Genomic DNA, 26,881 nt, shown 5'->3' with positions numbered 1-26,881 from the left:
ATCAAGATAGAATTTTTTAAGTTTTACCACCATTATTTACTTTTTTAAGACTAAGGATTTGTTGGGTCTCATTTCTAAGATGAGATAAGGTGTCTTTCTCCTTTTGAAGATCTTCTTGCAAAGTTTGCCTCCATTCCTTCTCAATCTTCAGATCGGTTTCCAGTTGCACCCTTGAATGACAAATAATACAGAGAAGTTCAGTGTTGTTTCTCACATGACGGTTGTATGTATTCTTCATTAACAGCATCTCTTTGGTTGATTACTTTCACCTTTGTAATGCAATTCTTCAGGTAGTTTCTTTCACAAATATTTTTTAGAAAACAAGTTCAGTAGCACAGGGTTTTCAGATCTCAAAGTCTCAGTTAATTTGTCAATCACAAAAACCTCCTGCTAAATGACAATTTGTCATTTATTAACTCTGTATACATAAATGCTGTATAAGCATGGAAAATGCCTGGAAGGGCACACCATACTATAAAGACTGGTTATATCTTAGAAATTGAACCATGTTCTGGGCCATGAGAAAATTTTTACCACAAACTAATGAAAAGTATTATTCTGATATAAGGATTACAGCAACCACAAAATCAATTCAACATCAGAAACAGAAAAATCAGCCCTGGTGCCAAGTGCTACTTTGCAGATTACTGTTGGAAGCTGACCCATTACAGTACAGAGCTAAGACCAGGGAGACACTAGAGGAAAATTCACACTGTCTGAAAATGCCAGTTCACATTTGAAAGCTCTATTTCATCATTCAAACAACAGGTGCTAGCTGAAAAAACAAAAGTAGTCAAATTCTTACATTTTAGGAAACCCCCCCAAAATAATTCCAATAATTATTGCTCATAAGTAGTTGTAACAGGTGAGGTATATACTAATAATGCCATAGTTCCTAATACTATACATTTTAAATTATAATGTTATGTCATAATATTGAGAATATCACCGTATTACATTATATTTTTGTGTTAATATAATTACTTTTGTTTCCTCATAAAGTTAGCATTTCCACAGCCAAATTATTTTCAGTGAAGCAATTTTAGATTTTATAATTAAGGTTGAAGAGACAAGATACCTCAAAATGGAATTTACAAATTGTTGAAAAATACCATTTCACCACAAATTTAAAAGGGATACAGAGGGACAGGTATATGCTACTAACACTGAAGTAAGCAAAGTACAGAGTGAGTGCATTGTTGAGTGGCCGCATCATCCAGAATCAGAAAAAACTGAGAGAAAAAGCAAAGGAAAAATTTTGTTTTTAAGTTATTTAAAATATATTGTCAAAACACATGTTGACCACGAAGGGCAGAAACCATAAAGGGAAAAAAAAAGGGAAAATAGAACTATATAAAAATGTAAAACGTCTAAATGAAAAAAACCACTATGAACAAAGTTTAAAAATAGGGCTTCCCTGGTGGCACAGTGGTTGAGAGTCCGCCTGCCGATGCAGGGGACATGGGTTCGTGCCCCGGTCCAGGAAGATCCCATGGGCCGTGGAGCGGCTGGGCCCGTGAGCCATGGCCGCTGAGCCTGTGCGTCTGGAGCCTGTGCTCCGCAACGGGAGAGGTCACAACAGTGAGAGGCCCGCGTACCGCAAAAAAAAGATATAAATAAATAAATAAACAAACAAACAAACTATAGGGGCTTCCCTGGTGGCGCAGTGGTTGAGAGTCCACCTGTCGATGCAGGGGACACGGGTTCGTGCCCCGGTCCGGGAAGATCCCACATGCTGCAGAGCAACTAAGCCCGTATGCCACAACTACTGAGCCTGTGCTCTAGACCCCACGAGCCACAACTACTGAAGCCTGCATGCCTATAGCCCGTGCTCCGCAACAAGAGAAGCCACCGCAATGAGAAGACCCCGCACCGCAAAGAGGAGTAGCCCCCACTAGCCACAACTAGAGAAAGCCCGTGAGCAGCAACTAAGATCCAATGCAGCCAAAAATAAATTAATTTTTTAAAAACACACACAAAAAAACTATAAACTTAGAAAACATTTTCATTGTATGTGAAAAACCCACAATAAAAACATAAAGAGCTCTTATATAAATAAATATTAAAAAGCTGAACACCACAGAGGAAAAACTAGAGGCTATGAACTGGCAATTCACAAAATAAAGAAATACAAAAGGCTATTACTAGTAATCAAAGATATGCAAATTCAAACAATAAAGCACAATTTTTCAGGCTAAATGATTCCTTTAGGTTAACTGAGATACGATAGTGTAGACCTATAGTAACTGATATGATACAATGTCCATAATGTAGTAAATACAATAAACAAGATACTAAAGAGCATGTAGCATGATCCTCTTTCTATTGATAAAAAGCAAAAAATATCTATGCATACCCAAAAAGAATGTTCATCAAAATGCTAGAAAAAGGTATATCCAGGGAATTCCCTGGCAGTCCAGTGGTTAGGACACCGCACTTCCACTACAGGGGGCTTGGGTTTGATCCCTGGTTGGGAACTAAGGTTCCCTCATGCCACAAGCGCAGCCAGAAAAATAAAGGTATATCCCATTTTTATTTTCTTCACTTTTTTCCGTATTTTCTTACATTTGGTCAACAGCATGTAATATTTTCATAATCAGAAACCAAAAAAAGTTATTTCCATTTTAGGTGAAAAAATGGAATTTGTTTTTCCTGGACAAAGTCCCAACTGCCTATTTCTACAGAAACAGTTCCAATTTTTCTGAGGGATCCCCTTGATCTCCAAATTGTTAACATGTTTATGCTCTACCAAAATGGCACCCAATGAGAAATGAAATTACTTTCACAGTTTCAGCAGGGACAAACATCTTCTCTCCACAGCTGTACCCAAGACCTATTGAGTAGGTTAGCCCTACAGGGAAGGACCAGGTCCCTGGAGCATTATTTGGGTCATTCTTTGGGCAGGGATCAAATAGAGGCATCACTGTAGAATTAATATCAGACTTGTCTTACCTACCCTTTTGTCAAACTCTAGAAAAGTCATTCAGTAACACAGAGTACTGAAGTTTCAAGATTGTATTCTATTGACTGGCAAAGTGTCCCAGTCTTACTTTTCACATTTTTCCATTTGGCAGGGTACAGGGACTTAAACAACAAAACCCTTGGCACCCTTAATAAACTTGATGACTTAAATGTTCTTTGTGATTTCTGTTGCCAAGGGAGTCCTGAAAGTGCTTTTGTGAAAGTCTTAAAATTAAGAGAAAATGTTCGTTTGCCAAGTGGCGGGTTTTTTTGGGGGGGGGCGGGGGGCGCATGTGAGTTTTAGTTTCACAATTTACAAATGATGTAAGTTTCCAACCAAGGTAATACCCCCTGGCCTAAAGCCTTATTCTATATACCAATTTCTCAAAATGTTATTTTTGTGGTAGATTTAAAAGGAACTTAATTCGGTTCTGAACAAGGTGGAGTAAACACATTTCTACCTATCCCTCCAACTAAGTACAGTTAAAATCCCTAGACATTATATATAAACAAACATAAGAATATCTTGAAAGGGGGAGAGAAGAAAGCAGACCAGCCAGAATTCAAGGAATAACATGGTGATGAGTTCCCTGAGGCTTCTTTTTGCCTTCCTTATAGCTCTGACTGGATGTAGAAGCCCACAACCCACAAACAGCAATGGGCACAGACAAAAAAAGCCCCAAGAAAAGCCTACTCTCTCCTGCCAAAGAGCTAGGAAGAAGCAGCCTAGCGTGATAGAAACCTTTTCAACGATAAATGCCCTATTCCAAAAAAAAAACACCAGAGGAAAAAACCATGCCCACCCCAACCACTGTCAGCAAAAGCCAAATGGGGAGCCTAGTTTCTACCCTCACCTGGCAATAATGAGGCATCCCTCCCAATTCCCACTGTTGTAGTATCAGAGAAAGAGCCAAGTGCGGAGCCTGGACTTTTTTACCACCACCCAGCAGTAATGAGGTATCTCTCCCCATCCACCTCTACGGTATTAGTGGAAGTCACATGGAGAGCGTGGACCTTTATTCTTATGCATCAGTAACAAGGCTTTTCTCACCCTCTCCACAGTGTCAGCAAAGGCCAAGTGGGGAGCCTAGATTTCTACCCTGGCCTGGGGTTAGTGAAGTACCTCTCTCACTCCCCTCCAGGGTCGTGTCAGCAGAGACCAAGAGGGAAGCATGGACTCCACTCCCACTTGATGGTAACAAGGCACCACTCTCCCTCTCCACAGTGGAGACTGAGTGGAAAGCACAGATTTCAAGCCCTGCCCACTAGTTAGGCACCCTTCTCCATTCCATCCAGGATGGTCCTGGGCTTCTACCCCCACTTGGTATGAAGAGTCAGTGTCCACATTCCCCTGCTGGTGTGGTTTCAGTAGAGGACTGCTAAAACATAAGATTTAAGTAAGATGCAGTCTCATAACATAGTTCCCAAAATGTCCAGAATGCAGTTGAAGAATACCTGTCATACCAAGACCCAGGAAAAATCAACAGATTCCAGGAAAAATCAACACATGGCAACATGTCAGATAATTCAAGATGTTGGATTTAACTAATAAGGATTTTAAAGCAGCCACCATAAAAATGTTCCCATGACCAACTAAGAATATGCTTGAGGAACCCTCCTACACTGTTGGTGGGTATGTAAATTGGTAAAACCACTACGGAGAACAGTATGGAGGTTCCTTTAAAAACTAAAAATAGGGTTTCCCTGGTGGCGCAGTGGTTGAGAGTCCGCCTGCCGATGCAGGGGACACGGGTTCGTGCCCCGGTCTGGGAAGATCTCACATGCCGCGGAGTGGCTAGGCCCGTGAGCCATGGCCGCTGAGCCTGCACGTCCGGAGCCTGTGCTCCGCAACGGGAGAGGCCACAACAGTGAGAGGCCCGCGTACCGCAAAAACAACAACAACAAAAAAAACCTAAAAATAGAGCTACCATATGATCCTGCAATCCCACTCCTGGGCATATACCTGCAGAAAACAGTAATTGGAAAAGATACATGCACCCCAATTTACAGCAGCACTATTTACAATAGCCAAGACATGGAAGCAACCTAAATGTTCATCGACAGATGACTAAATACAGATGTGTTATATTTATACAATGGAATATCAATCAGCCATAAAATGCCATTTGCAGCAACACAGACGGACTTAGAGATTATCATAGTAAGTGAAGTAAGTCACACAGAGAAAGACAAATATCATATGATATCACTTACATGTAGAATCTAAAAAAAAATTAGATAAATGAACTTATTTACAAAACAGAAATAGAGCCACAGACATAGAAAACAAACTTATGGTTACCAGAAGGGAAAGGGGGAAGTTTGGGATTAACATATACACACTACTATATATAAAATAGATAACCAACAGGTCCCACTGCCTAGCACAGGGAAGTACACTCAATATTTTGTAATTACCTATAATAACCTATAAGGGAAAATAATCTGAAAAAATATATAGATGTACATATAACTGAATCACTTTGCTGTACCCCTGAAACTAACACAATATTGTAAATCACCTATAGTTCAACTAAAACAACAAAACAAAAAACTCCCAAAATGTCATTTCCTCTACCTGGAAATTCCCTCTCCTGCCCAGATAGTGACTTAGACTCTTGGGTATCATTTAAAATACAGTTTATATTTTAACTCCTCTGAAAAAAAAAAGAATATGCTTGAAACAAATTCATGAATAGGAAGTTTTGAAAGGAAGAAAGGAAATTTTGGAAGGGAAGAAGAGTCAAACGGAAATCTTAGAACTGAAAAATAAAATAATCTCACTGTATGGTCTCAATAGGAGAATGAAGATGATGAGGAAAGAATGAATGAATTTCAAAACAGAACAACAGAGATTGCCTGATCTGAACAACAGAAAGAAAACTGACCGAAAAAAATATATATAGTGTCAGGGTCCTATGGGACTACTAAAAAAAAAAGACCTAACATTCATGATATCAAAGTCCCAGAAGAAGAGAAGAAAGCAGGTGGAACTGAAAAAAAAATATCTGAAGAAATAATAGCTGAAATTTTTCCAAATTTGGCAAAGATAAGCCTAATGACCCAAGAAGCTGACCAAAGGCAAAAAAGGATAAATCCAAAGAAAGAATCTGGAGGGTAACTACAGGAACAATGATTCAAATGACAGTCTACCTTTCATCAGAAACTACGAAGACCAGGGCTTCCCTGGTGGCACAGTGGTTGAGAGTCCGCCTGCCGATGCAGGGGACACGGGTTCGTGCCCCGGTCTGGGAAGATCCCACATGCCGTGGAGCAGCTGGGCCCGTGAGCCATGGCCGCTGAGCCTGTGCATCCAGAGCCTGTGTTCCGCAACGGGAGAGGCCACAACAGTGAGAGGCCTGCGTACCGCAAAAAAAAAAGAAAAAAAAAAAAAACTACGAAGACCAAAAGAAAGTGGCACAACACTTTTCAAATGCTGAAAGAAAAGAACTGTCAACTCAGAATTTTAAGGATATTCTGAAAATATCCTTCAGAAATAAGGTGAAATCAAGACATTCTCAGATGAAAGAGAACTAAGGGAATTTGTTGCCAACAGACCTACCTTAGAAGAATGGCTAAATGAAGTTCTTCATACACAAAGAAGGAAACTTGGAGCATCAGGAATGAAGAAAGAACAATAGAGAGTTTTCTAAATTATGTTTAATGGTTGAAGCAGAAACTATATCATTGTCTGATGTGGTTCTCAATATTACATAGAGGAAATATTTAAGCAAATTATATTGTAAAAAAGAGAACATAAAAAGACCTAAGTGGAGGTAAGGCTTCCACACTTCCCTCGATATAGTAAAATGTTGATACCAGTGGTGAAAAGTTGCAGATATATGGTACAATGTCCAGAGTAAACACTTTAAAAAATCTATACAAAGAGATACACTAAAAAATACTATAGATAAATCAAAAGGGAATTCTAAATAATGTTCAAGTAACCCATGAGAAGACACGAAAAATCGAATAGAGGAATGAAAATACACAAAACAGCAGATTTAAGCTCTAACATATCAACAATTATACTAAATGTAAATAGGCTAAATACATCCTTAAAAGAGAGATTGGCAGAATGGATAAAAAACATGCACTATAGGAAACTTACTTCAAATATAATGATACACATTAGGCTGAAATTAAAAAGACAGAAAATGTAAACATTAATCTTTTGTTTACTACATGAAAACATTAATCAGAAGAAAGCAGGAGTGGCTATGTTAATATGAGATAAAATGGACTTCAGAGCAAATAAAACTACCAGAGACAAAAGGCACATTATATAATGATAAAAAGGTCAATTCACCAAGAAGACACAGCAATCCTAAATGTGTAGGCACCAAACAACAGAACTCAGAATACAAGAAGCAAAAACTGATAGAACTAAAAGTAGAAATATACATATCCACAATTATAGTTGGGATAGTTCAACAAATACTCTCTGGATAACTGATAGAACTACTAGACAGAAAATCATCAAGAATAGAAAAGAACTTAAAAAACACCTCAATGGATTTAAAGGTAGCTTAGCAAGTTACACATCATACATGGTATGTGATCTTGTTAATGATCTGTTAAACATAATATTGGGTTGGCCAAAAAGTTCGTTCGGGGTTTTCTGGAACATCTTATGGAAAAACACGAATGAATTTTTTGGCCTACCCAATATATAACTCTTTATTTTCTATTGTTGTTTTGCTGTTTTCTTTAATAACAAAGTGGTACATATTTATTGGGGAAAAAATACTGATGCTTATAAAGTAAAAAGTAAAATACCCGTCAATTTACCATCACTCCCCTGAGATAACCATTTTCCAGAATCTGTATTCTTTAAACTCTTTTCTATGTATATGTAAATACACACATACACAGTTTTAATTTTATAAAAAATGGGATAATACTTAGCATACTGTCTGTAACTTACTTTTTTCAACTCAGTGACACATACTGACATCTTTCGTAGCTGGTAATATATAGATCTATCATATGAAGTACTAATAAAAATGTTTTCAGAAAATATCACTTTCTTTCATAACGTAAGCTCCTTTGAGTTACAAAGGCCTATTATACTCAGTATCTAGAAACATAATGGCCGTCAGATTAATGCTGAACAACAGCAAAAAGAATAAAAGTCTCCTTGAGCAAGAAGACAGCAAGACAGTTGAAAGTACTCTATAAACAATAAAGGGAGCAAAAACATAAGTTTTATCACAATTATGCTTTCTAGTTTTTTTTTCTTTTTTTTTTTGGAAGGAGAACTCCACAACCTAGCCAGCATCATTAAATAAATAAAAATATAGGTTGTCTACCATTATGTGCAAAAAAATGGGGGGGGAAGAGGGGGAAATTATGTTAATACAAGTATTTATTTCCAAATATACTCACAGCTGTTTCTCCTTTTGGGAGATTTGTTTCTGCAGACTGTCGAATTTACTCTGGCATTCTTGTAGATATTTCTTGTCCTCATCTTCAGTGTCCATTTGCGCCTTCTCTGCTTGCTGCAATCTGGTGTAATTCAAATCAACTTTGGGTAAAACTGAGGCTAGAACTAGGGTGTAAAAGGGTGAAGAAGACAAATAAAAGAAAAATGGGGAAATAGAAACATTTCTAAATGAAAACAAAGTTTGGGGGAAAACTCACAAACTCAAACGTGAAAGAGCCACACAATGTCTAGAAATTGTTTTGTGATTTTTTTTTTTCAATATAACACATAATATACCCAGAATACTATCTTCAAATGTGCTTTATTTCTTGTTCATAATTAACAATGCAAAGCAATATAGCCTTTACCACTTATGTAAAGCATAATGTGTTAACTTTCAAAGTATAATACGTGTGTTACTGCCTTTTTACAAAACCATGAAAGTATAGTACTGATGTCTACACTAGGTGAAGAAGCCACATTGTTATATATTATGCTAGGATGTGTATGCTAGGAATCAAGTGTGCTACAAGGCCAAGAGCAAAGACCTGCAATTACTTCAAATAACAGCCAAGTCCTCCCTATAGAATCTTTATACATTTACTAAATTATGCCAATGTTTTTTTTGTGTGTGTATATGTGTTTTAAGATTCAAAAGAATTTATTACTAGTTGGCAACATTCTCTAGAGATCATTTTTGTTCCTCATCACTGAATTTTTAAAATTAGCTTAAAATGTGTATTTCTTTTTTTCTGCTTTTATTTGTAAGTCATTGCTTCTCCCTGTGCTTAGCTCCACTCCCTGCCTCCTATGGCCATCTAGGATTTCTTAGATTTAACGTCACTACTTTTATAAGAAAACATCTCCCAAGTATTCAAGGGACATTAAGTCCTTGTAGGGGATCAAAAGAGAAATTTCTATTCAACTAACCAAAAAAATTACCTCTTCTTTTCTTCCTTAAAACCATGCCAATGGCGCAACCCTCACACATTTCAAAAGTATAAAGGCCACTTCCAAAAAAAGAGAGTTAAGTGTAACATTCAAGTTATCTCTAAATTTAAATTTAAAATATTAAGATGGAGAGATGGGAGACCCAAGCTTTTCTCTAAGGGTACAGAAATGAAAATAAAAGTCAGAGTGAGGTAGGCCTTGAAGTTGTGCTATCACAGAAGAGGGCTAAGGGGAACTGGAAAATCAAGGAGCTAAAGCATAAGATGATGGCCAATCTGGGTTATAAACTATTTTAAAACATAGTAAAAAATCAGTAAAGGAGCTAGTAGGCAAAGAGTGGGCCAATGGGGAAAAAAGTCTGTGCCAACACATTGTGAAACCAAAGATTAACTTATTATTAAACAATTTTTATATTTTCCATCAAAAAGTAGCTAAAAAGATAAAACTGCATTTGAAAATTCTGACCTTCAAAGGGTCAATACTCAAATAAGCCCTTGTGCACAAGGTATGAGGAATTTTTGGAAATCCAAGTGCACCCACTCTGCTTTATGGCAGTGTATTACCACAGCAGCTGATCAATAAGTGTACAGGGTTCCTAATACCCTTTCACAATACATAATAGCATAAATTCTTTTTCAATTTAATATATTATAAAATTGTTGGTTCTCTTTTAGTCTGTTTGAATACAAGTGGTTTTCAGAAAGATATATCTTTGACCAGCTTGTACTGGTCCTGAGTGTCACTGCTGGCACATTTCACCAATGACATTGCAATTGTTCTAGTTTGAGTTAACAAATCATTGTCACTTCATAATGGAATGGACAGAAATCAAAAACAGAAAAAGGTAATAAAGATGTCCAAAATGTAAAAATGGGGATAAAGAAAACAAAAAAGAAAAAAGAAGAAAGAGGATGTCAATAAAAGAATATTCATGTCAATAAAGCATTAATAGTTATGTTTTTCATAAGTAGATTCAAAGAAAGCAATGATAAGACATATGTTGACACCAACATGACAGGTCAATGGAAATACATTACACTTTCCAACAATAAAAGTGAAAAATGCCAATATAAAACAATTCAATTTAAACAAAATTATTTCCTGGGTTAGGCTGAGGGTCCTAGCTCAAAGAAACACAACTAAACTGCCAACTCAGAAAGCTTGATTTCACATAAAGGGATGGTGAATGACAAGGGATATGACAATCAATATGCATGGAAATCAATCAGGGATAATTCCACCATGGATTTTGTTCGTTTTTCACTTTTTCGAGGTTTTTGTTTGTGTATTTGTTTTATGTAATACATTGAACCAAATGAAACTGCCGATATTAGGCCTTTCTAAAAAATCTACAAAATGGCAAGTTCAAATGAATCAGGCTAATATAAAGCAACTTGATTCCATGCAACAGCCAAAACAAAAAAGGCAAAATTCTGCTGGGCTTTAAAAAAAATTCCTAATCTAAATTTTCCTAATGGTCTTTGTGGCAGGTGTCAGAGTTGAATAAAGAAAAGGGGGGTAAAGAAAGGAAAAAAGAAACTAAGACTGGAAATGCTGTACCTTTGTTCCAGCTGCCTCATGGCTGCAGTAATTTTATTGGTTTTTTCTTCTAGTCGGGCAATTATTTCATTTTTTTCTTTCAAATCAGCTTCAGAACCCTATTTAGAAAAACATAAAAGCTACAGTGGTTTTGATTTTTAAACCTGAATATCTATAAGCTTTGTATATCATTTTGCTATGGGATTGTTACTTTGAAATGAGCAGAGTTTATTTGTTGATTAAAATACTCCTAGATGCACCCCTATGTTCATAGCAGCACTATTCACAATAGCCAAGACATGGAAACAACCTAAATGTCCATCAACAGATGAATGGATAAGGAATATGTGGTACATATATACAATGGAATACTACTCAGCCATAAAAAAGAAAGAATGCCATTTGCAGCAACATGGATGCAACCAGAGATTATCATACTAAGTGAAGTAAGTCAGAAAGAGAAAGAGAAATACCATATTATATCGCTTATATGTGGCATATAAAATATGACACAAATGAAACTATCTACGAGACAAAAACAGACTCACATACAGAGAACAGACCTGTTGCTGCCGAGGGGGAGGGGGAGTGGGGGAGGGATAGACTGGGAGTTTGGGGTTAGTAGATGCAACATGTAACATACAGAATGGATAAACAACAAGGTCCTACTGTATAGCACAGGGAACTATGTTCAATATCCTGGGATAAACCATAATGAAAAAAATATAAAAAAGAATGTATATGTGTGTATAACTGAGTTACTTTGCTATACAGCAGAAATCAACACAACATTGTAAATCAACTATACTTCAATAAAAAATAAATTAAAAATAAAATAAAATACTCCTAGATATAAAGCAGTACTACTACAACTAGTCTTCATTTAAAATGTAATAAAGGGAGAATTCCCTGGTGGTCCAGTAGTTAAGACTCTGAGCTTTCACTGCCGAGGGTGCTGGTTCAGTTCTGGTCGGGAAACTAAGCTCCCACAAGCTGTGCAGCAAGGTCAAAAAAAAAAAAAAAAGTAATAAAGGAAAAAAAACCTCAACCTTCAATATTTTCAGAAGATGACAGAATAAACTCGTGTAAAATATGCTATTTTTTCAAATTAAATTGTAAAGGGCTTTTGGCAACAAGTCTACTTAACAGCAATGTCACTTTATTAGAAAATGTGTAACAATTACAGTAAAGCATTTCAATCAAAATTAAATCTCTTAGGACTATACTGTGTAAAGAAGTTTACAAAAATGTCTTGCACATTTTGACTGAATTTTCCCAAAAGATTTAAGCTTCATCTGTTAATCTGTCAGCGTTAAGAAACAAACTCAGGTAATTTTTTTGTTTGTTCTTTGACATTGCTACATTTCTTCAGCTTCCATTTAGGAAGTCACTGGTTTTTACTACAGACATGGCACAATTAAAATGGGTTCATAGGGCTTCCCTGGTGGCGCAGTGGTTGGGGGTCTGCCTGCCGGTGCGGGGGACGCAGGTTTGTGCCCCGGTCCAGGAGGATCCCACATGCCACGGAGCGGCTGGCCCCGTGAGCCATGGCCGCTGAGCCTGCGCGTCCAGAGCCTGTGCTCCACAACGGGAGAGGCCACAGCAGTGGGAGGCCCGCGAACCGCAAAAAAAAAAAATAAAAACGCTCATCTCTTAAAAACCGAATCTTTCATACAAACATTCATTTTCAATTTATTTTTTATTTATTTATTTTTTGGCTGCATCAGGTCTTAGTTGTGGCACACGGGATCTTTCGTTGCGGCACACGGGATCTTTCGTTGCAGCGCATGGGCTTCTCTCTAGTTGTGGGGTACAGGTTTTCTCTTCTCTAGCTGTGATGCGCAGGCTCCAGGGCGCATGGGCTCTGTAGTTTGCGGCACGCAGGCTCTCTAATTGAGGCGCGTTAAGTCCAGTATTTGTGGCGCGAGGGCTTAGCTGCCCCACTGCATGTGGGAACCTAGTCCCCGACCAGGGATGGAACCGCATCCCCTGCATTGGAAGGTGGATTCTTTACCACTAGACCACCAGGGAAGTCCCTCATTTTCAATTTATATAACAAGAAGTTCCAAGAATTTAAGAACATTCCTTACCTGCAACTTTTGATACATCTCTATGTTAATTGCTTTAACTTCCTCTAGTTGTTGTCGAAGGCCTATCAGAGTATCTTGTTTCTCATGGATATCTTTCTCCAACAACTTCATGGCAAGTTCAATCTCATGTTTCATACTAACTTGTACCGCGAGCTCATTCTCCACATCCTGCAATTCAATACAGCCTCAATTCACACACTGCTTCAGGATGTCAAAGTCAGATACACAACAAGTAATGACAACAAAAAACAGTTACTATTTATTATGCAGACTACTCCTTTTGAGTTATAAGCCCCACTATAGGGAATCAACTAGGCCCTATAAGAACATTCTAAACATTTTCAAATGCACGTTTTGTTAAATGAAAGCATTTTCTACATTGTATTAATTATCACTATTTTAATGGCTAGAGAATTATGTATTCTTATGCCTCATAAACTCAGTATTAATTTTCCTTAAACAAAGTAATGAAGTAGTCCATATCAGTAAAGGCCAAAGATAAATCAAAAATCCCATTTCACAAACAGTTTTAATTTCTTCTCTTCAAGAATTTTACATCAGAAGGATCCTAACATTAAAGACAAAAAGCAAAAGGGATGGAAAGGCTGGCAATACTCTCTTCTTGACCTGGGTTGGTTACACAGGTATTTATGTTATAATCCATCAAGCTACATATTTGTATTTTTCTGTCAGTATTTCATAATTTAGAAAGGTTAAAAAATAAGTTAATTTTAAATATGACTTTACTATTTGAATATTGATATCTGAATACATCATTCTATTCTATTTTTTGTAATGCTGGTCACAATATACTCATTTCACAAACACAGACTGTAACATAGTTTAAAAACACTGTTTAAAAAACACTGACACAATGGGATTTTAAAGAATTTGAAGGGACTAAGGGGATCAGATTGCTATCCTACACCAAGGAAGATAAGGCTGATAGAGATTTTAGGTGGTGCTTAAGGGTAAACTATCATTTTTTCTAACGTAACTGTAATGTAACCTACTTGTCTTAACTGAGATTCATCTCGAAGCTGCCTTCTGGCTTCATTGTACATTTCATCTAGCCCCTGCCTAGAATGCTTATATGTTTGAAGCTCAGTTTCCACATCTACTTTGGTAACCTAGGAAGAAAACATAAAACTTTTAATTCTATAATCACTACTATTAATACAGCACAGATATATCCAGTCTATGCAAAAGTCCCCAAAATCAATCTATACTTACTTCTAGGTGCTGCTGTGTTTTCATTAAAATCAATTTATTTTCACTTCGTAATTGATGATTTTCTTCTTGGAGTTTAATGATATTATTCTTTGCTATTGCTAACTAAAAATAAAACAGGGGCAAGAAAAAAAGATTTTAAACATCTGTATTTATACTTGCTTTACAGGTTATGTTCATGACTATAACAATAGAAAATAAAATTCGAAAACTTGTAAAATATCTCTCACATCTACAGAAATTTTCGTAAGAAAAATGTGCTCCTATTATCCCAAGATACCAATTAAAGGAATTATACTCTTATTTCTATTTCCTTTTGTTAACCAGTCAAATCGTATGTTAGTAGAAACATATTGCTTATCTGATTTATAATATGTCCTGAATACAAAGTGCATGAGTAAGCTTATGAAGAATTATATGGTAAACAGTAAGACTGTAAAGACTTGTGTAAAGGCAAAAACATCTATAAGGGAAGTTCTGCTATTATTGAAAATGTAACACAGACATTCATGATAATCAAATAGGACACCCTTGTGAAATCTGGGCATGCTGAGTGACTGACGATCACAAATATGAGACAGCTCTCACCCTCAGAGTTAAATATGAATGACTAAGTGACTTGGCTCTGAAGCCTAGAATGAAAAGAGGGATTCTAGGAAAGGAAAGCAGGAACTACTCCCCAATGTTGGCTTGCAAATAAATTTCTCAACACTTGGTCAGAAAGGCAACTCGAACTTCACAGTGCGCCTATTATGGTCAAGAGGCACAAACTAGTGAGGAGCTCTCTCTAATGGTCCCAATCTATCAAACTATCAAATGGTCCTAAACTATCAAAATGAAAATGCAGTCATGCAAACAGTCATGTGCTTCCTGGTTTGGGAAAATTAAGCCAATTCTAAAAGAAATATGAATTTTAATTAACATGTAAAGTAGGGTTCATAGCACTAATAACAGATTTCTTCCTCTAGCCTAAATAATTCTGAAAATGGAAAGCAATAATTCTTTTTAATTTATTTATTTGTTTTATTTTTATTATTTATTTTTGGCTGCATTGGGTCTTCATTGCTGCGCGGGCTTTCTCTAGTTGCAGCGAGTGGGGGCTACTCTTTGTTGCGGTGCGCGGGCTTCTCACTGCTGTGGCTTCTCTTGATGCAGAGGACGGGCTCTAGGCTCATGGGCTCTAGAGCACAGGCTCAGTAGTTGTGGCGCATGGGCTTAGTTGCTCCGCGGCATGTGGGATTTTCCCGGACCAGGGCTTGACCCCGTGTCCCCTGCATGGCAGGCAGATTCTTAACCAATGAGCCACCAAGGAAGTCCGGAAAGCAATAATTCTATGGTTAGATAGATTAAAACAAAACAAAACAAAAAAAACACAACTTATCTCAAAAGCAACTTTATAAATAGTATTAAAAAGAGATCTGAGGGAGTTCCCTGGTGGCCTAGAGGTTAGGATTTGGCACTGTCACGGCTGTGGCCCAGGTTCGATCCCTGGCTGGGGAACTGAGATCCCACAAGCTGTGCGGCATGGCCAAAATATTTTTTTTGAAGTTTTTAAAAAAATTTTTTAAAAAAAGAGAGCTGGGGTAAATTTCTGGTTCTGCAACCACCAGACAACTACTTCGACAATGCAGGAAACCAGAGCACATGGGATGAGTTTTACACATGGGAGTGTGGAGAAAGGGCGTACATGATCATGGACTGATGCTTGTAAGGAAAAGTAATCTGAATAGGAGAACACGAGGGACAGGATCATTTTAATGGTAATTCCTAACTATAGGGGGTACAGGTCATCCAGATTAAAAAATGAGACTCATGGCTTATTTATAGAAGAGTTGTATGCATTTCATCTTTAGGGCTCATTTCTAGAAGCTGAGTATCTCAAACAATTCACAGATTCACCTAAGAATTTGCCGGAGAATACACGGTTTCTTTAGAACTTATGATCATCAATTACAACTACACTATAAGTATTCCATCATAATGATGAAAATGTGTTTTTGTGTGTGTGCACGCTTAATGCATTCATACTTAAAATGGAAAAGGATCACCAATACTAGGTCCATGAAAGGCAATTATCCACGGCTAGGTGACAATACCTCTTCAATCAGCTTAGTATTTGACTTTTCTAAAGAGTCAACTCTTGAATGGAGACTGCTGACTGTGCTGCTGAAATTAATAAAGAAAAAACTCATTCAGAATCACACAAACTCACAAAGGCAAGAAAAAGTATGTTATCCTGGACTCATCATGTTGACTGACATGCACCAACTGCCCTGTCTGAATTTTTGATTTTGGGAAATTTCATTAAGTTGGAGAACTTGATCTGACTAACAGAGCAATAAAATCTGTAGCAAAAGAATAAAATTTTCCATTAAAATTCCATTTGGTGCTGCTCATTATATTTTGCTGTCTTCTTAGGGTCCTTCTTACATTTAACTTATAACATTTAGGAATTAAAATTCCACACAAAGATTACTAAATATTGTTAAAACTAAATTCAAAATTATTTTAAATTTAGGATGAATTTTAAATGTCCACTTTATAATTAAGTGGCTTAATGAAGCTTGTAAATAGTGGTCTTCAACACAAGCTCCATCTGTTCACCCTCTCCACTTTCATAATAACTTAAAGACCTCCAAACTCACCCATGGTTTGGGAAATGTGAATATGAGACACCCAGCATCAGGTATCCAATCAGCCTGCAGCTAAGCAATCACCCGTCTTTCAAGGATAGAGTCAAAAGTCAGGTTACAGTATATGAACAAATTTGTTCTGTGCATTTTTACTTAAATCGATCAAGATTGGACATTATTGTACATTTTACTGAGTCATTTTTCAAGGCCTGCTTGATTCTACCATCTCAGACTTTCTCTAATAAAATGAAATATGCTGTATACGTTGCAGTAAAATCTATAATAGATTCAACAAATTTTACACTAGCCTCAGAAATAAGTAATGGCATATTAGTTTAACTGATGAAACAAGAAAAATGTTTTTCTACTCATATTAAATCATTTTTAAAATACAATCATTCTTAGGTAAACAACTTGAATTTTTCACAAACAGCACAAGGGTATCCTGATGGTGATATGTAATAAGTACAGGACTAGGAGATGGAAGACCAAGTTTATAGTCCCTGCTTTTCTACTTTGTAATTGTGTCACCTTCAAAGTTGTAAAACCTTTCTGAGCTTCAGTTTCCTTATCTATAAAATCAGACAATGATATGTGCCCTACTTTTATGTGAGAATCAGTAAGATAATAATCAAAAAGCACTTTTAAAAACAATAAACCCTCAACAGTTTTTTTCTTTAAGTGAAGGATAATAAGTGAGTTCTATTTTTTCTATTTTCTATACTTTTGAAATATTCTAAATGTACAAGAACTACTTTCTAAAGAGACAAACAAAAAATTAATACATAAAATATACAAAAGTAAGGTACCAATATTGCTGTAACTGAATAATACACATAATTGAAAAGGGAATGAGAAAGCTCTTCTGAACTGAATGAAATAAACTCTAAAGATAAACAGTTGAGTAAGAATAGTAAAATACAGACTAGTGTAAAAAGTATGCTACCTTATGTATCTCTGGAGGCATACACAAGAACCTAGTGTATTAATTACTCCCAAAGAGGGAAACCAGATGGTTGGAGATCAGGGAAGAGGGAAATTTTTCATTTTATGTTCCTTTTGAAGTTCGAACTATGTGAATATATTACCTATTCCCAAATAGTGAGTCAAAATTTAAAAGTAAATAAATAAGCAGTACAAGGTTGCATTCAGATATACAATCTCAGAAATACAAATTACAAAATACATATATATATGCATATATTTCCTATATCAATTATTAAAACTCCATGATGAAAAAAGAAAAGACACTGATATAAGATCTTTCTTCTCTCTCCAACTTCAGAGACAAAGTAAGAGTTACAACTTATTAGTTTCTTTTTCTAAAATGGGAAAATGTTTAACTGTATTTTCGGATTGTAATGCATGTTTATTGAGTGAAACTCAGAAAATACATAAAAGTATAAAGAAATTTTAAAATTATTCATAATATCACCCAGAGATAGCCATTTTTGAATTATTCATCTTAGTTAATGAGAACAGTCTGTTTCTAACAATGTAGTAAATATTATTCACTATACCTGTGCTATCTGGTATGGCAGCCATAAGCCACATGTGGCTTCTCTGAATTGAAATGTGCTGTAAGTGTAAAATGCACATTGAATTTTGAAAACAGTACAACAAAATATATAAAATATCTCATATTTCATGTTTCTTTTTTATTTTTTTAATGTGGTTACTAGATATTTTAAATTACCTTTGTGACTCACATTATATTTCTACTAGACAGAACTATACTATACTATTTTACACACAAGATCTCAGAAATTCTTCCCATATAGAGTATTCACTAACAGCTTCAATGACCAGGTGACATTGGAAGGAGAAAACTTCCACCATGGAAGATGACAGTCACACTGACACGTGAAGTCCTTTGAAGTAGGAAAAATGAATTTTTTTTTTTTTTTTTTTTGCGATGTGTGGGCCTCTCACTGTTGTGGCCTCTCCCATTGCGGAGCACAGGCTCCGGACGCACAGGCTCAGCGGCCATGGCTCACGGGCCCAGCCGCTCCGTGGCATGTGGGATCTTCCCAGACCAGGGCACGAACCCGTGTCCCCTGCATCGGCAGGCGGACTCTCAACCACTGCGCCACCAGGGAAGCCCGGAAAAATGAATTTTTGAACCACCAAAATGATATAAACTTTCACCCTATCTAGCCTTTTTTTCTCAAGGGTAGAGGAATAAGTCTGAAATTCTATTTTTAAATGTCTCTGAAGATTCTATTTAAAAATATGACTCTCATTTTCTGCTGAAAATCAGTTATTTCCAATAATTCTCTGTATTCTCAATTTCCATTCACTCTCTATCCCCTCAACCCCTTTTCAAAGATGCTTAGAAAAAAGGAATAGGGTTAAGATGACCTGAAGGGGGGGAAAAAAAAAACCTAAGACAACATCCAGAATGTACTAAGTATCCATGTGTCCATAATACTTACTTCAGTTGTCTATTTAATTCTTCAACATAATTCTTCTGGTCTAATATGGCAGCAATTTGAACATTCCTAGAGGAGGGGAAAAAGCAGCTTTGTGCTAACTGGAAAGGTATTTTACTGGGTGACCAAAAAAAAAAAACCCCATAAAAGATCTAAATTATCTAAAATTGTGTTAAACCATAATGGTAAAACAACGTTATCTTGCCTTTAAAATAAAATCCAAGAATCTTTATAATCATATAGCAGCAAGCTGTGTACTAAATAACTATAACTTTTGTTAAATAAATTACTTGCTAATATTAAACAATACCATTAGTACGTTTTTAAATACTTTTGCATTTATTTATTAATTCATTAATTTTTTTTTTTGCGGTACGCGGGCCTCTCACTGTTGTGGCCTCTGCCGCTGTGGAGGACAGGCTCCGGACGCGCAGGCTCAGCGGCCATGGCTCACAGGCCCAGCCGCTCCGCGGCATGTGGGATCTTCCCGGACCGGGGCACGAACCCGTGTCCCCTGCATCGGCAGGCGGACTCTCAACCACTGTGCCACCAGGGAAGCCCCATTTATTTTTTTAAGAAATATATTTGACATATAACATTGTGTAAATTTAAGGTGTACAACATGTTAATATGATACATTTAATATTGTGAAATGATTACCGTTATGTCTTAAAATAAACCAGCATTTGTAAGCTTATGAATAATAAGCTTTCATTTCTTTTTATCACAGAAACAGAGCTGACTATTAAAATGGGTCTCCGGGGAATTCCCTGGCAGTCCAGTGGTTAGGACTCCATGCTCTCAGTAACAAGGGCCCAGGTTCGATCCCTGGTCGGGGAACTAAAATCCCATAAGCCATGCAGAACAACCAAAAAATAAAGAAAGAAAAAAGAAAATGGGTCTCTGAACTACTGGTATGACCAGAAGTCATACTTCAGATTAAAACCTCGTTCTAAGTGATTTTTGCTTTGTAAACCTAGTAAATGGAAGTGAAAACAAAACAAAGCAGGAACTACACAGAAAAAAAGGAAATAAAAACCACATTGCAAATAGATGGACCTCATACTGATTTGTAAAGAGCTACATATAAAATACAACATGTGAAATAACTTATGAAAATCATACCTTTCTTTATTTCCAATATCTTCTTCATTCTTTAAATACATGGAAAAATCAATCACTCCAACCTAAAGTAAATAAAGTTATTCTTATTTAGAGGGTGGAAATTCTAGAAGTACCTTTAGCATACAACTGACTTTCATCCCTAATTTTTTTCTAGTGTTTAACAGCACTGTTTACAACTTAGAGTAATACCTGGATCAAAGAGGAACAGTACAAACTGAAAACACTCTGCATTTGGCACTAGTCATTCTCACTTACTTGTGAGTCTAAATCCTCTCCCTTTACACACAGATTAGCGTCTATCACATTCAGGCCAACCAGCAGCCCAACAATTACTGCTCCTTCTTCTTCCATCATTAGTGCATGATACTCATAGAATTCACTGTGAAAATTAAAATAATAAAAATCTTACATTACAAATTTATTTTGAAAACTAAGTTTTAAAATCTCAATACCTTATTACAAGAATGGAACCAATATAAATTAGGTAACTTGAAATTAGCCTTTCTATATGCAAATAACTTAAAATTTTTGAGATTTAAATGTCTATAAAGAAAACGTAAAAGAAACGGACTGAAGGAGATAAAAGAGGAAAAGGAATTTTGAGAGAGAGAAAAGAGAAGCAAACAGAGATTTAAAAAAAAAAGGGAGCAGCATTGAGCCCTGGAATGTTTGTGACTCTCGAAAGATACAGTGACTGCTGCTGATCTGATTACGATACTTTTTAGTACAGTTGAATTTTCATCCCAGGACTTATTAAGACGCTTAGGATAAAGACTAATGTGGAGAAACGAACATAAGAAACATTTCAAGTCCATTTTCTAGTCAATGCATTTGGTATATCTATTGCAAGTGCTCTTAATAGATAAGCATTAAAGATATTTATGGATATCTAGATCCCAAAAAATGTTCAAACAAGAGACTTGTGAAAGAAATAGGACAGCCTAAAAACTAAGACTTGACAACTAATACTCAGAAAACTATTTATCACTGTCTCATGCCTTCCTCAAGAAGTCCCATGTATATTACTTAATCACCTTAATTAACCTTCAGAATATCGTTGAGAAATTGAAGGCGTTTAAAGCATGGTCATTCTCATTTAACAAATGGGAAAACCAAGATGTACAACTGGAGTCACAAGTAAAATAAAAAACGACCAGGGACTTCCCTGGTGGTCCAGTGGTAAAGAATCCACCTTCCAGTACAGGGGATGAGGGTTTGATCCCTGGTTGGGGAACTAAGATCCCACGTGCCAAGGGGCAACTAAGCCCACAAGCCACAACTACTAAGCCCGTGTGCCTCAACTAGAGAGCCCACGTGCTGCAAACTACACAGCCCACGTGCTCTGGAGCCTGCACACCACAACTACAGAGCCCACGTGCCATAACTACAGAGAGAAAACCCACACGCCACAACTAGAAAGAAGCCCGCACGCTGCAACGAATAGCCTTAGCACCGCAATAAAAAAGATCCTTCATTCCACAACAAAGACCCGATGGAGCCAAAAATAAAAATAAATTTAAAAGAAGAAAACATTAAAAAAAAAAAAGACCAGATTCTCCAAAATATCACAGAGGCACTCTAAGAGAACAAGGGCGAAGAGAGGGGCTGCCATGGGCCCACTCCCTTTGAGAACTGATATCCTTGCTTTGAAAGTCTGTCTTAAACATTTGGCCTTCAATTTAAACTGACAGTTTAAAAAGCGCCCACAATACAATCAAAGCAGTAGTTTGGACATTCAAGATCTAAAAAGAAACCTCCTGAATTAAAGCCCCAAATTCCAATACAAATTTTTATTCATAGAATTAACTAATTTAGGAAAAAATTAAAACTTAGAAATACGACATATAAATTTCCACCTTGTCAGCCAATAAAAATCTTACAGTATTCATTTTTTAGGCTAGTTCTTGATCCACGTTATGTCTCCACTATGCTTCTCTATCTCATTTTGCTCCTCCTTTTATTTTATGCCATCGTAATGTATTTTACATATCCTTTCATACTATATCTTCAACCATTTTTGGGAAACAGGATATAAATGAAATAAAAAATGAAAATGAACATGATTTAATGGTAGTACCTCAAGAGATCCCTTTGAATAATTAAGCAACGCAGGTAGTCAGCCATTTTTTTTTGCATGAGGGCTAATCGAAGCCACGCTCTTGCACGACCCAGGGGGGTCCTGAAAAGCAAAACCCAACAGTCAGAAAAGAGCCCCAGCCCAAAGATTATAGACTACATCTTCTATCTTTGTTGAAGTACACATTAATAAAGAAAAAAGCAATTTATCACGGTTTTATCTTAGTTTCTAGAGTTTCAAGCTGACTTAGTTTCAAGTCAGCTCTTTGAGCATGCAAACCAATCCCTGGGAGCTTTTTAAGTCTCTAAGATAAATCTGCGCCTACAGGACATCTAGGTACCATTTTATGTCTTGGAAAAAATGACTCTCTAAATAGTGAGGATAATTCCACAAGAAATATTTTATCAGAATAGGCTTAGCCCTCTAAATATGATTATGCAAAATGCATCAATAAAGGCAATATAATGCTCTCAAAAAATAACTGATATTATATCTGAATTTTAAAAATCATGACAAAGCTAAGAAGGTATCTAGATGCTAATTAATTAGAAAGAATCACTGCTTGCTATTTTTCAAATGTTTCTTTTATCCAGTTGTCGTTTAAAACATTAAATCTCCTCTTTAACGTGGAGGCCTGATGGGAACAGAACTTTTAAAACAACAAATTTGTCTGAAAGGCTGTGGACCAGGCCATTTTTGCTGGCTATAAGCAGTGTCTCTGGGACAGAGGGAGTACACAGCTCTTCTTAAAACTGAAGGTATCCTGCAACCTTACCAAATACGTTGATTAGTTCTAGTAGTTTTCTGGTGGCATCTTTAGGATTTTCTATGTATAGTATCATGTCATCAGCAAACAGTGACAGTTTTACTTCTTCTTTTCCATTTGTATTCCTTTTATATCTTTTCCTTCTCTGATTGCTGTGGCTAGGACTTCCAATACTACATTGAATAATAGTGGTGAGAGTGGACATCCTTGTCTTGTTACTGATCTTAGAGGAAATGCTTTCAGCTTTTCACCACTGAGAATGATGTTTACTGTGGGTTTGTCGTATATGGTTTTTATTATGTTGAGGTAGGTTCCCTCTATGCCCACTTTCTGGAGAGTTTTTATCATAAATGGGTGTTGAATTCTGTCAGAAGTTTTTTCTGCATCTATTGAGATGATCTTATGGTTAACAACGAAAGATCAGAAAGAGAAATTAAGGAAACAATAAGAGAATAAAATACCTAGGAATAAACCTACCTAAGGAGGCAAAAGACCTGTACTCAGAAAACTATAAAACACTGATGAAAGAAAACAAAGATAACATAAACAGATGGAGAGATATACCATTCTGCTAGATTGGAAGAATCAATATTGTGAAAATGACTATACCACCCAAAGCAATCTACAGGTTCAATGCAATCCCTATCAAATTACCAATGGCATTTTTCACAGAACTAGAACAAAAAATTTTACAACTTGTATGGAAACACAAAAGACCCCGAATAGCCAAAGCAATCTTGAGAAAGAAAAATGGAGCTGGAGGAATCAAGCTCCCTGACTTCAGACTATACTACAAAGCTACAGTAATCAAGACAGTATGGTACTGGCACAAAAACAGAAATATAGATCAATGGAATAGGATAGAAAGCCCAGAGATAAACCCACGCACATATGGTTACCTTATCTTTGACAAAGGAGGGAAGAATGTACAATGGAGAAAGGACAGCCTCTTCAATAAGTGGTGCTGGTAAAAACGGATAGATACATGTAAAAGAATGAAATTGGAACACACCATACGCAAAAATAAACTCAAAATGGATTAAAGAACTAAATGTAAGGCCAGACACTATCAAACTCTTAGAGGAAAACATAGGCAGAACACTCTGTGACATACATCACAGCAAGATCCTTTTTGACCCATGTCCTAGAGTAAGGGAAATAAAAACAAAAATAAACAATGGGACCTAATGAAACTTAAAAGCTTTTAGACAGCAAAGGAAACCATAAACAAGACGAAAAGACAACCCTCAGAATGGGACAAAATATTTGCAAACAAAGTAACTGACAAAGGATTAATCTCCAAAATATACAAGCAGCTCACGCAGCTCAATATCACAAAAAACAAACAACCCAATCCAAAAATGGGCAGAACACCTAACTAGACATTTCTCCAAAGAAGATATACAGATGGCCAGCAAATACATGAAAAGATGCTCAACATCACTGATCAGGAGAGAAATGCAAATCAAAACCATAATGAGGTACTACCTCACACAGGTCAGAATGGTCATCATCAAAAAATCTACAAACAATAAATGCTGGAGAGGGTGTGGAGAAAAGGGAACCCTCTTGCACTGTTGGTGGGAATGTAAATGCTACAGCCACTATGCGAGACAGCTATGAAGGTCCTTAAAAACTAGTACATAAAAACTAAACATAGATACTTAAACCCTGGGCGGACGCCCACTATTGCTTAGGGGGGGGGGGGGGGGGAGAAAACCAGAATTCAAAGAGTCATGTACACAAGTTCACTGCAGCACTATTACAACAGGACAGCACCTAATTGTTCCATTGACAGATGAATGGATAAAGAAGATGTGGCACATATAGACAATGGAATATTACTCAGCCATAAAAAGGAGCGAAATTGAGTTTTTGTAGTGAGGTGGATGGACCTAGAATTTGTCATACAGAGTGAAGTAAGTCAGAAAGAGAAAAACAAACACCGAATGCTAATGCATGTATATGGAATTTTAAAAAGCAGTATGGATGAACCTAGTGGCAGGGCAGGAATAAAGATGCAGATGTAGAGAACAGACTTGAGGGCACGGAGGGGAAGGGGAAGCTGGGACAAAGTGAGAGAGTACCATTGACATATATACACTCCCAAATGTAAAATGGATGGCTAGTGGGAAGCTGCTGCATAGCACAGGGAGATCAGCTGGATGCTTTGTGACCACCAAGAGTGGTGGGATAGGGAGGAGGGTAGGAGGGAAGCTCAAGAGGGAGGGGATATGTGGATATATGTATACATATAGCTGATTCACTTTGTTGTACAGCAGACACTAACACAACATTGTAAAGCATTTATACTCTAATAAAGATGTTAAAAAAAAAACTGAAGGCATTTGTGCTCAAGATGAAAACTAATTCTATCTAGGCAAGAGATGTGATGTGTACAAAGCAAAAAACAACACAGTAACTCCTTGTGGCAAACTGAACAAAACCAGCCATCTAGGGAAAGGTAACCTGTGCTCATGGTAACAGTGGCATGGTTTGCACCAAATTCTGAAGCAACCTTCCTGCTAAGGTCATAGGACACAGAATCGGTGTGATGCTATACCCCTCAAGGATTTAAACTTATTGAAAAGTAAATAAATAGAAGTGTGGATTTGTTCTCTTGCTAAAAAAAATTTAATCTCATATCTCTCTTATCCAAATTCTTATCATTTAGTAAAAATAAAACCAAGTTTTACAGAACATGTACGACTTTTTTAAAGAGAAATGCATCATTCACACTTTTATGTTTTCTTATGCAGAGAACATTTTAGCAGGTAATGTGGGAGGAAACTTAATCTTCACTTCAAACAGCTAACAACTTTCTTATGGCTTAGCATTTTATTTTATTTATTGTATGGCTTTTAAAAAACAATATGAACATGTATCTTCATATTAAAATGAAGCCAAATCTTATATTTCTCTTTTTGAGAGTTAAATTCCCCTTTTCCTCTCTTTGTTAAAAATTGCTACACCTTATATACCATTGTAAGAAATATGAAATGTGAACATCACTTGCTATTTAATTCTAAAAACTGGGTTTAAATCCTGGCTCTGCCACTTGTTAAGTAACTTCTTTGATCTTTACTTTTCACATCTATACAATTATCACGATAATAATCTCTACCCTAAGGTTGATTTAAGCGCTAGATGAGATAAGTCTTGTAAAACAATTATCCTGTTACCCTGATACAGTACTCAATGAATAGCTATTTACTTTTATCACTCAATTAAGTACAATTTGCAAATTTGGATGTTGTGATAACAGAAAACACTACCATATTCCCTATAACATACAAAACCCTAAATTGTAAAGCTAAGAGAAAGCAAACTGATAATCTGACAAAAAATGGTAAGCATAAAAAAAAAAGTTATCTCATTCACAAGAATTAAGATAAACTAAAGTAAGCTCTTCTATCTTAATCACACCCTGAAGAACATAAAACCTTAGCCTTAACAGCAAAACACCTGCAAAAAATTTTCAACGCTCATGAGTCACTAGCTAGAACATTCAGATTTTAGGACATTTCATATACAGTTTTTCCTCAGTATTTGTGGGGGATTGGTTCCAGGACCCCCTCAGATACCAAAATCCATGGATACTCAAGCTCCTTATATAAAATGGCATAGTATTTTGCATATAACCTATGCGCAT

At 36.5% G+C, this 26,881-nt stretch overlaps 1 protein-coding gene across 5 annotated transcripts in view; it reads right to left on the bottom strand.

The window, feature by feature from the left end:
* The window catches only part of RUFY2 (RUN and FYVE domain containing 2), a gene marked incomplete at its 5' end in the record, with an annotated part of 54,636 nt that overhangs the window by 13,067 nt on the left and 14,688 nt on the right, over window positions 1–26,881 (bottom strand). For all 5 annotated transcript variants that reach the window (XM_079900403.1, XM_079900404.1, XM_079900405.1 and 2 more), the window contains 11 exons: window positions 41–170; window positions 8,350–8,469; window positions 10,898–10,995; window positions 12,967–13,134; window positions 13,980–14,096; window positions 14,200–14,301; window positions 16,293–16,362; window positions 19,265–19,330; window positions 20,387–20,448; window positions 20,642–20,765; window positions 22,464–22,565. In XM_079900403.1, coding sequence (XP_079756529.1) covers window positions 41–170; window positions 8,350–8,469; window positions 10,898–10,995; window positions 12,967–13,134; window positions 13,980–14,096; window positions 14,200–14,301; window positions 16,293–16,362; window positions 19,265–19,330; window positions 20,387–20,448; window positions 20,642–20,765; window positions 22,464–22,565 — 1,159 coding nt within the window. The remainder of the gene's footprint in view (window positions 1–40; window positions 171–8,349; window positions 8,470–10,897; window positions 10,996–12,966; window positions 13,135–13,979; window positions 14,097–14,199; window positions 14,302–16,292; window positions 16,363–19,264; window positions 19,331–20,386; window positions 20,449–20,641; window positions 20,766–22,463; window positions 22,566–26,881) is intronic.

Source organism: Stenella coeruleoalba (genome assembly GCF_951394435.1).
Source record: "Stenella coeruleoalba genome assembly, chromosome: 16".
NCBI classification, from domain to species: Eukaryota; Metazoa; Chordata; class Mammalia; order Artiodactyla; family Delphinidae; genus Stenella; species Stenella coeruleoalba.
The sequence above is the reverse complement of the archived record's forward strand: the minus strand, read 5'-3'. Positions and strand labels throughout refer to the sequence as shown.